The 14,861-nt window shown below is 39.1% G+C and overlaps 1 protein-coding gene across 3 annotated transcripts in view; it reads right to left on the minus strand.

The window, feature by feature from the left end:
* The window catches only part of LOC117292228 (fibrillin-2-like), a 68,698-nt gene that overhangs the window by 43,587 nt on the left and 10,250 nt on the right, over window positions 1-14,861 (minus strand). For all 3 annotated transcript variants that reach the window (XM_033774201.1, XM_033774202.1, XM_033774200.1), the window contains 12 exons: window positions 13,005-13,121; window positions 12,026-12,367; window positions 11,288-11,401; window positions 10,213-10,326; window positions 8,711-8,824; window positions 7,264-7,377; window positions 6,649-6,762; window positions 5,662-5,775; window positions 4,861-4,974; window positions 2,472-2,585; window positions 1,812-1,925; window positions 842-955 (listed from right to left, as the gene is read on the minus strand). In XM_033774201.1, coding sequence (XP_033630092.1) covers window positions 842-955; window positions 1,812-1,925; window positions 2,472-2,585; window positions 4,861-4,974; window positions 5,662-5,775; window positions 6,649-6,762; window positions 7,264-7,377; window positions 8,711-8,824; window positions 10,213-10,326; window positions 11,288-11,401; window positions 12,026-12,367; window positions 13,005-13,121 — 1,599 coding nt within the window. The remainder of the gene's footprint in view (window positions 1-841; window positions 956-1,811; window positions 1,926-2,471; window positions 2,586-4,860; window positions 4,975-5,661; window positions 5,776-6,648; window positions 6,763-7,263; window positions 7,378-8,710; window positions 8,825-10,212; window positions 10,327-11,287; window positions 11,402-12,025; window positions 12,368-13,004; window positions 13,122-14,861) is intronic.

Consider the following 14,861-nt stretch of genomic DNA (forward strand, 5'->3'; position numbering starts at 1 on the left):
ATGTATGTAGAGTGTGTAACAACATCTGTGTTCATACCCGCCAAAAGAGGGCGCTGTTTACAGTGTGATTAAAACATGGCTTCTCCATAAATAATTCTCTGCTACGAGTCTCTACTTTAGACATAACCCCAGCTAGGACAAAGAAGAACCCCGATCTTTAAACAGAGTGATTCATATTTAACCAGTTGGAGTAGTGTAACGGTATCTTTCCTTGTCTTCCACCTCTAGGACCCTGGTTCGATCATCCTGCACTATTAAAAGGTTTGGTATCGGCTTCATGAATTTTCCATAGAACAATAACGTCTGGGGTTTTCCTCCCACTTAAAAATGAAACCAACTTCCTTGTGTTCTCGTCATGCAATGGTATTAGACGGAGAGGTCTCGTCTTTTGGACACCCTTTGATAAATTTGGATTCCCTGTTTTTAACTGTCATTCACATGTAGAATGTACTGTACATGTAAGTGAACAATTTGGAAATTAAGTTTTTAAATTTCCAGCGGATTTGGACACCCTTTAACCAAATCCTGGCGGAAACTTTGCTCCATGGGGGTCTTGGCTAGTATGGTAAATAACTTTGCTTTTTTGAGAATCATTGTCTTCACAACCAGAATGAGTAAGCAAATGAATATACCTATTTTGGTTTTTTACCCATATACATGTACATGTACACCGATGTGTATTAGCACTGTATACTCACTCCTTCCCAGAGTCCTGTGAAAAGAAATCACTGCAAATTACTCGGGTGGGATTCGAATCCATGACCCTTGCCATTCTAGAGCTGTCTTACCAACTAGACCACCGAGACTGCGCGGTCGCTAAAATGTATGAAGGCTCACTTACCAATCTCACAAAAAATACCAGTGAAGCCGCGAGTACAAGAACATGCATATCCATTGATCTGATCACTGCAAAGGGCACCGTTTAAGCATGGATTGCTGGCACACTCATCAACATCTGATGAAAAAAAAAAAAAAGTTATAAATCAAAATATCACTAACACCCGTTTCAGACAATTATTGAGTTAAGTGCAGGAAAAGTTCGACATCGAAAACAGTTAGGAGTGAGTGGACGCGCTAAAAGTCGAAAGATTGACTGTTTCATAAACCGAACCTACATTGTAATGTAAATGTTATGTTAAGTTCGCCTGTCTGAAACCAAAATATATTTGGGTCTACAAAGAGATTGCTCCTAATCTACATGTATACGGTTCGGCACGATTCTGGAGTGCCTGTATGAACCGGGTGTTAATGCTTATCGTGGTTATGTCCTAGTTGAGCAATTTAGCGCATCAGACTCAAGTTCTGGCTCATGAGCCATCAGGGTGTGGGTTTGAATCTCCGACATGAAACTTGTGTCCTTTGAGCAAGACATTTAACTACAATTGCTTCTCATCACCCAGTGGTTAATTGGAACCTGTGAGGGCGAGATGGTTCTTGGTTGAGCTTGATGCGCTACATACTTCATTACGGCACAGGCTGTATACTCCCCAGGGAGCTGAGATGGTTTAACCCTTAGTGCAGTAAACTGCCAGTAAGCAACTGGCTAAGTAAGCAATTTTGTTTTAAATTACTCTGCCTATGAATTAAGTCAAAAGTCCCATTTTCCCCCAACTTTTTTTTATTTTAATTTGAATATTCTGAATAGCAACAGACATCGCATCAAATTCGCATGAAGTATAAACTGGTCTTAAAGTACGCACAGATTTTTCCACACGGCGAAGTTTTGGCAAGATATCTTGACAATTTTCTGCTCAAAAATCTTGCGAGAACTTTCTTGTTAACAGATAATTTTTGTATCAAAGTTGACATACCAAATTGGCAGCGGTTTCCGGTGAGCCCCATGGGGCACTGGCAGTTAAAACTATTCACACCGTCAATGCAAGTACCGCCATTACTACATGGGTTACTGGCACATTCGTTGATATCTGTTGGAAGATTAGTTGAAAAAAAATAGTACTCAGTTTAGTTGTTACATTGTTACAATTGAAACAAGGGGTCGAGTTGGTCTATGAAATGCGTTTGAAACCGTTTGTTAAATATGCCTCCAAATTGCATGGTTTTCCTTATACAACTGAACAACACGGCACGCCATTTTGTGGAGTGAAGTTTTTGACTCCATAAAATGACCGACTGTTTTAGTTCGCAAAGTAAAAAGAAAACCACGCAATTTCTCGTTTGTGTTGATCATTGCACTCTACTTTTAAAACATCTTTCTAACCAGATCAATCTCATAACAACAGTTTTAAACGTTTTTCATGGACCAACTTGACCGATTGTACAACGGCAGAATCAAAATGAGAAAAATTTGTTTAATGCACATTTAGGCCCTTGGGGTTTTGATTTGAACTAGGAATTTAACCCATTACGACATTACTCAACAGAATTGAAAGCTACCAGACACGGGAAAGCAACTTCACCTCTTTCAAGAAAGTTTTCAGGAAGGGGGAAAAATAAAATCATTTGACACTTACTTAATTGGCACTGGTCTCCATTGAAGCCTGGAGCACAGTTACAGGAGTAACTATTCACGGCGTCGGTGCAAATTCCACCGTTCTGGCACGGAGCAGATATACAGTCATCGATGTCTGATGGGAAGGGAGAAGAAACAAGAATGAATTACAGTCGACTCCTGGTTATAAATGCCTCTTCATAACAGGAATGTTGTTATAAGTGGAAGTGTAGTGGTCGAGCGGTTAAGAGTAAGTGGTTCGAGTCCCATTCGTGACACTTGTATCTTTAAGCAAGACACTTAACCATTGCTTCGTCCTTCAAATGGGACATAAAGCCGTTGGTCCCATGTGTTGTGTAAAGCATGAAAAAGAACCCAGTGCATTTATCGAAAAGAGAAGGGGCTCGCCCCGGTGTTCCTGGCTGTGGCTGCTGTATACGCCGTAGCACCTTGTAAACCCATAAGGTGCTACAGACTTCATCACTTCAATAACTTATCTTTCTGAAAGTTTGTATATACTCAGCGCCTTGAGTACCTTGTTTGGCAGTAACGTGCACTATATAAGACTTTGATATTATTACTAATATCAGCATAACAAAGAAACACAAAGCAGAAAAGAGATTTGGGACTTCAGAATGTACTCTTAATAAGCAGAACCTTTTATTTCATTTACTTTGCTTAAGCAGAACCTTTTCTTAACAGTGCTTTTTTTATAACGAGAGCTGACTGTATAAACAACATCCTGTTTGGTTGCTGATTTGTGGAGGCTCGGTTCTGAACTGAACAATAGACTCTTGTTTGTGTTTTACTATTTTTAGTTGTTTTTGTTTTACATGTGATTTTCTAGAATCTATTGATACCAGTTCAAACTCCCCATCATAATGTGCTTGTCAACCAGCTGATCACAAGGTCTGGTATGGGATTGCCTTTTGCTGAGACAAACCGGTACCTATGGTTCTTCATCCGTCGTGAAATATGACATAACCATATAACTTTCCTATGTTTATAATAAACTATAAACTAAATTGTCTTGACAACTGGGTCCAATTCTGGATAAGCCGAGTCACTCAACCATATAATGCAACAAAATTAAGTATCAGACATGCTGCATAAATACCAGGGCCAAAATTCATAGCGCAAAAGCCTGCTTAGCACAGGGAAATCTCGCTTAGCAAAAACAGATTCCGGCTAACATTCCTTAAAGTTAACATTGCTAATAATAATAATTACAATTTATATTGCGCCCCTTACATACAAAATGATCAGAGGCGCAGAACACTTGTTAAAAAGCACAGAGTGGAAGAAAAAGACAAAGAAAAAAGACTGGTCACCAGGCCAGTGCCCAAACAAAAGTATGGGGATACGTCTGTCCCGCCAACAGAGAACTAATTAATTACTTATTACATAGGCCTATCTCTGCTGGCATCGGTAATGTTTTGACCTTTTCAGGAGACAGACGCTTCTAACCCTAACTATGCTAAAATTCTAAACTAACAGGTGACCATAGAAGAAGACATAAAAAGCTAAAAAGCGGTATTAAAAAGATAGGTTTTTATATTACATTTAAAAGAGATGAGTTTCTGTTCGCTACGTATGTGAAGCGGAAGCGCATTCCAAAGCTTAGGGGCTGCCACAGAAAAAGCCCTAACACCAAATGTAGTCAACATTTTACCAGAAGGATAATCCAAGAAAATACCATTATTCCCTGACCTAAGTTTATAAAAAGATACTTTGCGGATGGAAACAAGATCCTGTATATACTTTGGAGAAAGACCATGAATAGCTTTAAATGTCAACAACAGGATTTTAAAATGAATACTGTGCGAAACAGGCAGCCAATGTAATTGACGAAGTACAGGTGTGATGTGATCAAATCGATGTGTGTTCGAAACAATTCTGGCAGCTGCGTTTTGAACCCTTTGTAGTTTAGCTATCTGTGACTTTGGCAGACCATAGAAAAGGCTATTACAATAATCAAGACGACTGGTCACAAATGCATGAATGAGTTTTAAAAGAGAGTCTTGTGTAAGGAACTGACTAATGCGTTTGATGTGGTGAAGATGAAAAAAGGCTGCAGAGCAAGATTTATTGATGTGGGTGTTCATTGTCAGTTCAGAATCGAACCAAGACCCCAAGTTACGAACACATATTGTAGGAAAAACAGTAGCTTCACCTATCATTATATTGGAAATATTAATTTTCTTCAATTGCTTCAACTCAAGCTTCAGCTTCAATTGCTTCAACTCAAGCCCAAGTTTTTGCCCTGCACGTTGAAGACAAACTTCCCTTGCATCAGACATTTGGAAGAAAAGCACATTCTCCAATGTAATTCTCCAAAGAACAAAACTATTCAAGCTACGCATCAAAAATTATTTAAAGAAAAACCTGAATTGTGAAATGGCAAGACTTACTGAGTTCACACGTAATACCAGTGTACCCTGTACGACAGTTACACACAAATGAATTCAACGCGTCAATACAGGTACCTCCATTATTGCAGGGACTGCTGAAGCATTCCACAAAATCTGAAGAGACAAAGAAATGAAACATTCAAAAAAGGTCCTACAATCTAAATGGCAAGTCATGGCTGAACGGTTAAGAGCATCCGACTCAAGCTCTGGTGTTTCTGATCAGCGGAGTGTGGGTTCGAATCCTGGTCGTGACACTTGCGTCCTTAAGCAAGACACTTAACCATTATTGATTGGTCCTTCAGATGGTACGTAAAGTCAATGGTTTCTGCACTTAAAATATCCCAGATGCACTTATTGAGAAGGGGTTTGCCGGTTGCTTTCCGCCAGTGGCTTCTGAATCCGCCGCTGCACCTTGTAAAGGTGTTACATTAATGAAGAGCTATGAGCAATGGCCGCTCGATTGGCACCTTCAAATTGACTGATTGTTTGATAAACGGGACAGATTCTCTCAGAACTAAACAGAGCCAGTTCTTATCAGAATTGAGTTCTACAATGAAAAAAGGCAGTATCTCAAATCGTTGATACAAACTGACACCATGATGTTACTCCACTTTGCAATGGTTAAAAAAACAGATCACAGCGCAAAATTAAAAGTTTTTTTCTCATTCCAAGTTTCTTGAAACGGCTTTTTTTCTCAACTTTCGAAAATTGCTTGAGAAGTTTGAAGACAGATATGCAAAGATTAGGCCTCATGAAGTTAAAACAACCACACACAAAAAATGAGTGTTTTGTTATACTTACTGACGTCACAAACATCTCCGGTCCAGCCAGGCGTGCAGGTACATTCAAATCTGTTCACCCTGTCAGCGCAAAGTCCTCCATTACGACATGGGTTACTGGAACACTCATCAATATCTGTAATCAAATTAGAAATCCACATTTTGTTAGCCTTCCGCAATCACTATTTCATTACTGAAATTTGATCTTGCTATTTGTGTTTCCATCTTCTAGTGCCCAAACCATCCCCTTCTCTCCACCCCACCCCCTTTGACTCCTCATTCAATGTTTACAACTTACTTTCTGTGTGTGTTTCCCCCCCTCAGCTCTTAAAATTCATTTGAGTCAATATATGACCAACAACGTTCTATATGGGAACCTACCCAAACTCTCAACAAAAATCAGACAGAGAAGGATGCGTTTTGCTGGCCACTGCTACAGGAGCAAAGACGTCCCAGTGTCCAATATTGTTCTATGGGAGGAGGAAACCTGCACTGACGCAGCAGAGTTTGGGTTCAAGTCTTAAAATGGACACGGGTCTGGAACCAGCAGATTTCAAGTCGGCATGGGAAACTATCATGATTCTAGGGACATCCCTCAAGTAAGCAAGCAAGCTTTCCCTCTCTATATTTATGTATTTCCACTTGACTGCTTCTGTTTCACTTATTTACTTGTTCATGTTGGTGTGACCCAACGTAAACATGAAATAACAAATGGGTGGAAGTTCGCTCTCAATTGGTAATACCAGAGTCACAAGAAATTAGTGGGGACAAGAACATGATAGGTTTCTGATGTTTTACAAGTTTTAGACAAGTGAGATCAAGTTTTTTTAACTTCTCAAAAAATGAAGCATTTCAGGCAAAAGGTTTTTCAACATGACCATGATTATACCAAGTAGGTTGTTAGCAACTCCGAAAATGTTTACATTTTCAATCTAAACACTGTTGCGCACACCCAAATTGTTAACTCAACGACAAAAATAAAGCAATTTAAGGAAGGTTTTTAGCTCACTGATTTCACAGACTGTTCCGGTGTATCCTGGGGCACATGTACAGTCAAAACTGTTTACTCGATCGATGCAAAATCCACCGCTTTGACACGGTTGTGAGGCACATTCATTAATATCTGCAAAGAGAAAAAAAAAGGTGAAAAAGTAATATTTGATTTATCAGTTTTCTTATCAATGTAGTTGTTATAAACTAAAGCATTACACAAAGGCCAAGGAGGCCACGGCCTCCGTCTTGGACTTGGTACGTAAAGCCGTTGGTCCCATGTGTTGTGTAACGCATGTAAAAGAACCCAGTGCACTTATCGAAAAGAGAAGGGGTTTACCCCGGTGTTCCTGGTTGTGGCTGCTTAATGCGCTGTAGCACCTTGTAAACCCTTATTAGGTGCTAAATAATTGGGTCTCAGAATTCATCACTGCAATAACCTATCTTTCTGAAAGTTTGTATATACTCAGCGCCTTGAGTACCTTGTTTGGTAGATACGTGCGCTATATAAGACTTCAATAATATTATATTATTAATATATAAACACGCTTCTAAAAGTACCTACTTAATAATAACAAAAACTTATATAGCGCCAAAGATCGCCTAAAAGACGCTAAATGCGCTTCGTACTTACTTATTTCACAGGTTAACCCTTCATATCCATCCAGGCAGGCACATGTGAAACTGTTGACTTTGTCCGTGCACGTTCCACCATTCCTACATGGACCACTTCCACACTCATTAATATCTATGGGAAATCATTTAAAACATTCATCAGGCGTGATATTTAACTCATGGGAAAAAAAGTAGGAACATTTTAGGTACAATGGTTGACCTATGGAGGCTCTAATAGGCCACCAATAAAATAATTATGATCAGGCGAGGTTTGCGGAACCACCGCGCGTAATCTCTTTTATGTCGTGTTTGTTCTGAGAAGAACCAGGGCCAAATTTCATAGAGCTGCTTAAGCAAAAAGAAATCATGCTTAGTAAAATCAGATTACCGGCCAGGACTCCACTCAATTGTTATGCTAAGTAAGCAACAGCTAACTACCAGTCACAAGCAATGTATATGTCATGAAATTCTGTCCAGTAACATGTGTACTATTTTCGTGCTTAAGCAAATTCTTTGCTTAAACAGCTCTATGAAATTGGCCCCAGTGCTCGACACCTCAACTTTTCAATCAATATGCTCTCATCATCTTCAGGGGAAAGTAATTACACTCCAACCAGGCAAAGTTTTAAATCCTACTTTAAGTTCAACAAAATCGCAAAACAGACTTCAGTACTAAGAATATGCCTGAGTCGTGGAAACAGATTATCAAAAGGAAAACTGAGTAATCTGGACGTCTAATAAGCGTGTCTGAAAATAAGCCAGCAAAAAGCTGGTGAATAATAAGAATAAAACAGCATTTATAAAGCACATTCTGGATCACAGATCCCTCAATGTACGTTACAATTTAAAAAGGCCATATGTACAAAGGTTTACATGTTCTATGGTTCTATACATATATTACATGGTTCATGGTACATGGTTCTATACGTATGTTCTATACACTATGTTCTATGGATTTTTATTTTTAATTGTTGTCCCTTCCTCTTATCGCTGCGGTGTTTTGTTGTGGGTGTAGTTTTTTTGTTTTCAATAGTCTGGTTTTGCTTGTGTTTTAATGATTTCTTTTGTGTGATTTTAAAATGTTTCAGTGCAATCACCTTTTTATATTGTATAATTATATTTTTATCATTGGCAGGGGTCTGGTTTTTACACATCTTCTGATGACAGTTTTATACTTTTGTTTTAACCTTGACAGCCCCTGTACAACTTGTAACTATTGTGTATGTCTAAAGATTTAAAATAAATAAATAAATAAATAAAGTACACTACAGACAAAAATAAAAAGTCGGTTGCATACAAAGATTAAAAATACTTGCTTAAAAAAGTAAAAACCCATAGTAAAAATACACCATATCTGAAAACCTGACCACAGAAGTGACAAACTAAGAAATATATAATCTATACAAGAGAATCTTAGTAAACAAACACACCAAAAATGAGCTAGAACACAAACACTATGTACCCACCATTCTGACAGATATCCCCATTGTAGCCAGGGAGGCATAAGCACGTATACGCATTCAGTTCATCTAAGCATGTAGCCCCGTTTAGGCATGGGTTACTACGGCAATCGTCGTCATCTGGAGAAGCGGGAAATATATACTCAAGGGTTAGGAAATCAAATTAAATAAATTCAGCAATGATTTAAAGACACTGGACTCGTTTGGTAATTTGTCAAAGACCAGCCGTCGATTTCACAAAGAGTTAGGACTTGTCTTATCTTGAGTTAGGACGAGTAACTTGTCTTAACTTAGGATTAATCTTAAGGTCTGCATGCTACAGTGCAGGGTTGGGACTCGTCCTAAGTCCTAAGACTAGTCATAAGTTAGGAAGAGTTTTGTGAAATCGACAGCAGTAATCTCACTTTGTCTACCCCAACATATGCATAAAATAACAAATCTGTGAATATTTGGGCTCAATTGATCATTGAATTTGCATTAGAATAATGAACGAAAAACACGCTTGTCGCATTACTTTGTGTGCTTTACAAGCCATACCTGAAGCCTTTTATTATTTGAGTGAGAAATTACCTCTTTCTCAAAGTCTATGCTACTTCAGAGGGAGTTGTTTCTCACAATGTTTGATACTATCAAAAGCTCTCCATTGCTTGTTACCAAGTAAGTTTTGATGCTAATTATTTTTTTGAGAAGTCACCAAAAGTGTCCAGTGCCTTTAAGAAAAACAAACAATGAGGCCAAGTTCAGTTGGCATATCAAAGTCAGTCCTGCATTTCTTACCAGTCTAATCAAGGTTAAGATTTCATAGTTCTGCTAACTGTAAGCACAGAAAAAGGCATGCTAACCTTTCTGTGCCTACTGTATGAAATATGATAGGCAAAAAAATGTGAATCCATGGCCAATGCGCAAACTGGCCACCTAATTTGCCAACATGTGAAAAATGCTTACCCTAAAAGCAAATTTTTATAGTTACTACTTGCCTTGTAAGCGAGAAATGGTGATCGAAGTACAGAACTCAGCAGTAAAGTAGCGCCGTGCAATTGAGCTCAGATATCCAACTCAATAATAGTTTAGTAAAAAGTTCTAGGAGTAAAAAGTTCTAGGACTGTACTTTATCTAAGAATGGAATGTATTTCTGTGAAAAAGTTAGCCTTGCGCAAGGCATTCGCATTATTCACCCAGTCATTTTTTAACACCTACATTAAAACTGACCAACTCATAATTTGGTTTTCATTTTTTTTATATAATTTCCGTGTAAACTTTCTGTTCTGATTTTGGGTGGGACGAATCAATTGTTAGAGAGTTCATACTTCCTGCGAATGCAAAACGAATGTTGACGACACATACCGCTATTCGCAACGAATAATTCGCAGCAGTTGAGTTGTACTCTTGCGAATATCTTTCGAAAAAAGATTTGTGACGTCAAATATCACGTCAAATTTGCATCGCATTCGCAGTTATGAACCGGGCTTTACAGATTGTTTATATACAAAACGTTTGTTGATACTTACTGACGTCGCAGAGTGTACCGACCCAACCCATGGTACACTGGCAGGTGAACATATTATCTCCATCCGTACAGGCGGCTCCATTCAAACAAGGAGCGCTGCTACATTCATCAAAATCTGATAGAAAGATAATTAAATATTCATTACAGAAACAATATTTTGAGTATTTAATAAAAAAGTTAAATTTGCATCAGGGATAAAGAATATATTAATTTTGGTTTTAACCTTATACACAGATGTGGGTTAGCACTTTATACTCAGTACTTTCCCTGAGGTCTGTGAAAAAACTTTTGGTATACAGGTAGTTTGTTTTTACTCATACACCGATGTGTATTATTTGGACATTGACAAAAAACATGGTGCCCTTGAAATGCAGGAGGGTGCCCTTGAAATGCAGGAGGGTGCCCTTGAAATGCAGGAGGGTGCCCTTGAAATGCAGGAGGGTGCCCTTGAAATGCAGGAGGGTGCCCTTGAAATGCAGGAGGGTGCCCTTGAAATGCAGGAGGGTGCCCTTGAAATGCAGGAGGGTGCCCTTGAAATGCAGGAGGGTGCCCTTGAAATGCAGGAGGGTGCCCTTGAAATGCAGGAGAGTGCCCTTGAAATGCAGGAGGGTGCCCTTGAAATGCAGGAGGGTGCCCTTGAAATGCAGGAGGGTGCCCTTGAAATGCAGGAGGGTGCCCTTGAAATGCAGGAGGGTGCCCTTGAAATGCAGGAGAGTGCCCTTGAAATGCAGGAGGGTGCCCTTGAAATGCAGGAGGGTGCCCTTGAAATGCAGGATGGTGCCCTTGAAATGCAGGAGGGTGCCCTTGAAATGCAGGAGGGTGCCCTTGAAATGCAGGAGGGTGCCTTTTACCATGAAGAAAATGCCTCAATAGGAGACTTTCCAACGCTAGGTGGCAGCAGACATACCGGGTAAATTTCCATTGTTTACGTAGTTCTGAACATGCGCATAATTCTGAGAACAATGGATTTACCCAGTAAGTCTGCTGCCCTCTATCGTCGCAGAAAGTCTCCAATTGGTGCCCCTGCCCTTCTGATAACGAAGCATATAGGCCCGAGGAGGAGTTCTAATACGTACTTGTATCACACAGCATCCCAAGGAAACCAGGAGGGCACGTGCATGTGAAGGAGCGCAGTCCATCGATACAAGTCGCTCCGTTGAGGCAAGGATCGTTGTAGCAGTCGTTGCCATCTGTAAGATTTAAAAACAAAGACAATGGAGGAGTCAGGGTTTGCCATTAACCGTTCTAGTGACTGGCTAACTGGACCAGGGCCCAATTCCATAGAGCTGCTAAGCACACAAAATTTGCTTTCATGTAGCATGAAATTTATGCCTTGATAAAAACAGGATTATTATAGTAATCAAAACTTGCTCAAGGATGCAAGTGTCACGAGAGGAATTCAGGCCCACAACCCAATGAATGAACTACCAGAACTTGAATTTGATGGTCTAAATCGCTCAGCCATGACACACTACATTACAGGGTATGGGTGATTTTTGTGAGACAAAACACAATGTCCACAGATTTACATTATACTTACAGAGTTAAAAGATAATGATAGTAGAAAGCTTCCCTTAAAATGTTACTTGCTGAGGTGCAAACTTAAAAAAAGAAATTAGCAAGAAAAAATGTCACATTTATGAATAGTTTTTGTCTCAAGTAATATTTGAAGGGAAGCTTTCTACCATCATTATCTTCAAAGCGTGTAAGTTTAATGTAAATCAGTCGACAGTGTGTATTGTGTCATACAAAAAGTACACAAATCCTTTAAGGTATCTTGGTTCAGAAGCGATAAAACAAAAAGGTGAACTTACCGGCGCCATACTCAATCCTGAATCCACTATCTTCTATATTCCTATCTGTGGCAAAGTAAATCCACACGCCACCGGACTGATAAATGGTGGTCCTCGGTAGCTGGGCGGTGAGATCTCCGGTTAAGGCGCCCACAAACGTGTCGATGGCCTCGTACCCCGCTCCTATGCCCAGGATATCCTTCTCTTCCTCCAACTTAAAGTTTGTGATTGTCAGAGAGATCTCTGTTGCTCCGTGGACACGAATGTAGTACACACACTGTTGTCTACTTGTGTAGTTTCCAGGGTAGTTTGGGCTGGTAATGATACCGGTGGGTTCGGTGAAAGTCTGCCCACATCCAGTCGCTAATAACATAACATAACATAGCAATTACAATTTATAAGGCGCTATTCCATCAAGATCATAGCGCTCTAGAAAGAAAAACACTATTGTCACACGAAGTTGCAAATTTTCAGATGCTTGATTTCGGGACCTCAAAATGTAATTCTGAGGTCTCGAAAATCAAATTCAAGTATTTAAGTGAGAAATAAGTTCTTTCTCGAAAATGACGTTACTTCAGAGGGAGCCATTTCTCACAATGCTTCACACTATCAACAGCTCTCCAATAAATGGCATACAAGTAAGTTTTTTATGCTAACAATTATTTGAGCAATACCAAGTGCCCAGTGCCTTTAAGAAATATAGATAAACAAATGGATTCCCTTTTGGCAGGAGGAAGATTTCTGCCAATAATCGGTCCAGCAACAATGAACGCTTTTTGACCCAACACTATTTTCGCATCGAAAACCATCAGATGATCAAGCGTGGACCAAAGTTTTATCAGTGAATATTAATTAACTACAGGTGTCTCTCTGTTGCCGTTATGTAATTTCAGGCCTGTAACAATTTGTTGTTTGAATGGAAACAAAACAAAACTAAGAATGTTAGGTTATTATAGAATACAGCCAGTAGTGTAACTATTATCATGATCGTTGAACTTACTCAATAATACTAATTCACAGTTGAATCCATTGAAGTTAGCCGGACACAAACATGTGTAGAATCCGTAATCTCCGTCTAAGCACGTTCCACCATTCTGACACGGCACACTCTGACATTCTGGAAAACATCAATTTTATCAAAAATATTCATTGCACATTATAAAATGAGTGATTAATTGTATAAACAAAATTGTAAAAGTTACAGGAGAACATAATTTGAATAGTTTGAGTTACTAGACACAAAAACAGGTTTTTAGTATTGTATTCGGCCATTCATCATGGCATTAAAAATGTCTGAATCATTTGTTACATTAAATAATTGTAAACCTCCTGAGCATTAGTCCATTACAGTTGTTGTAATATTAATCTCTGATCTGCCTATTTAGGGTGGCTACAATTTTTACCAACATTTTTAAACAACACTTAAAAATCAACAATTTCAAACACAAGTCAAAACACCAGTTTTACGACAACAGACATCACCGTTAAATGATGATCTCTGCACTGTGCAACTACAGCAATGCAAGATTACGGGTTAAAAATAACAGAGATTCAACGCACTCAAAGAAACAAAAAACGAGGATTAAGACAATGTTTTAAAAAATAGTGGAAAAGTTTCCGTATGGCGCCACCACTTTTTCATTCGAAATAAAATAATATAGTATCTAATTTACCTGATTGATATATCCCTTTTTGTAAAAATGAGTGAAAAAGTGGTGGCGCCATACGGAAAGTTATCCGGTGTTTTTCCTAGAAAGGAGCTGATCGTCTATTTTATTAGCCCAGCACATCAAGAAGATAAAATCAATGAAGTTGGACTCCTTCGTCCGTCACTTCACCCATCCACACCAGAGTTCACAGAGAGTGCCAACAACTGGAACATTTACCTGTAAACTCTATGACCGCTAAGGGTATCCACCATACAGATGAATGATTCCAGAGTAACTTCCCTAAAGGACAATTTTGAACAAACTTACTCCAATTCAATCAGTAAATCACACGAAGTAAGTGAAGTTTTTTTTGCAGAAAACATGTTTTGCTTGTCGCGGTTGTCGCATAATCTAGCGCCCTCCAGTGGCAGAAGTATTGAAAGTATGATTGTCCTCACACTAGACTTGACTCAAGCCCCAATCCCTTCGCTCGTCCCCAGCGCCTATCGTAACCTCTCGCACGAGAACGGGACTTGAATCAAGTCTATCCTCACGCAGGAGTCGGGCCATTTTGGCATTTATTTTTTTTGAAAGATTGTTTTCAATCACTTTTTGTGTGTATATGTTGGCGCTTGCATGTTAGCTGGACTTGACTGCCAAAAAATATAAACAAATAAATAAACAAATAAATAATTAACCGTGCAAGCCCTAGCCCCCCGCCCCTAATGTGCATTTTGTTCTGGTAGATAAAAGTACAAAACTATAACCAGTATTGAACTGGGCCAATTCATTAATTAGACAGCTGGTGACGAAAGCTAACAGCTTAGGCTGAAATCACAGATCAAGGACGAATAATTATAGACACCGTCAGCGCAGCGTAAACGTTATGATAATGATTATGACTACTTGACCTAGTCAAATTCATACTTTTTGCCAACTCCCTCATTTATATGACTGTCACAACAATATCATTTCAATTGCCAGCATAATCTATGGTGAAAATAAACCACCCTCGGATGAAGTTATTATTGTATCAACTGCAGCTGCCGTTTGTAAAAAGTCTGAAGAGGAGGTAGTCATGGCAACGGCGTCTAATAGCAACTGCACTAACGCTCTAACGATACAAACACCTGTTGCAGATTGGCATTGCTTGGAGCATGGAGTGGTAAAACCATTGCTGTTTATAATGATCGTCAAATTATGCAGAA

The sequence above is a fragment of the Asterias rubens genome, chromosome 7, assembly GCF_902459465.1.
Source record: "Asterias rubens chromosome 7, eAstRub1.3, whole genome shotgun sequence".
NCBI lineage: Eukaryota > Metazoa > Echinodermata > Asteroidea > Forcipulatida > Asteriidae > Asterias > Asterias rubens.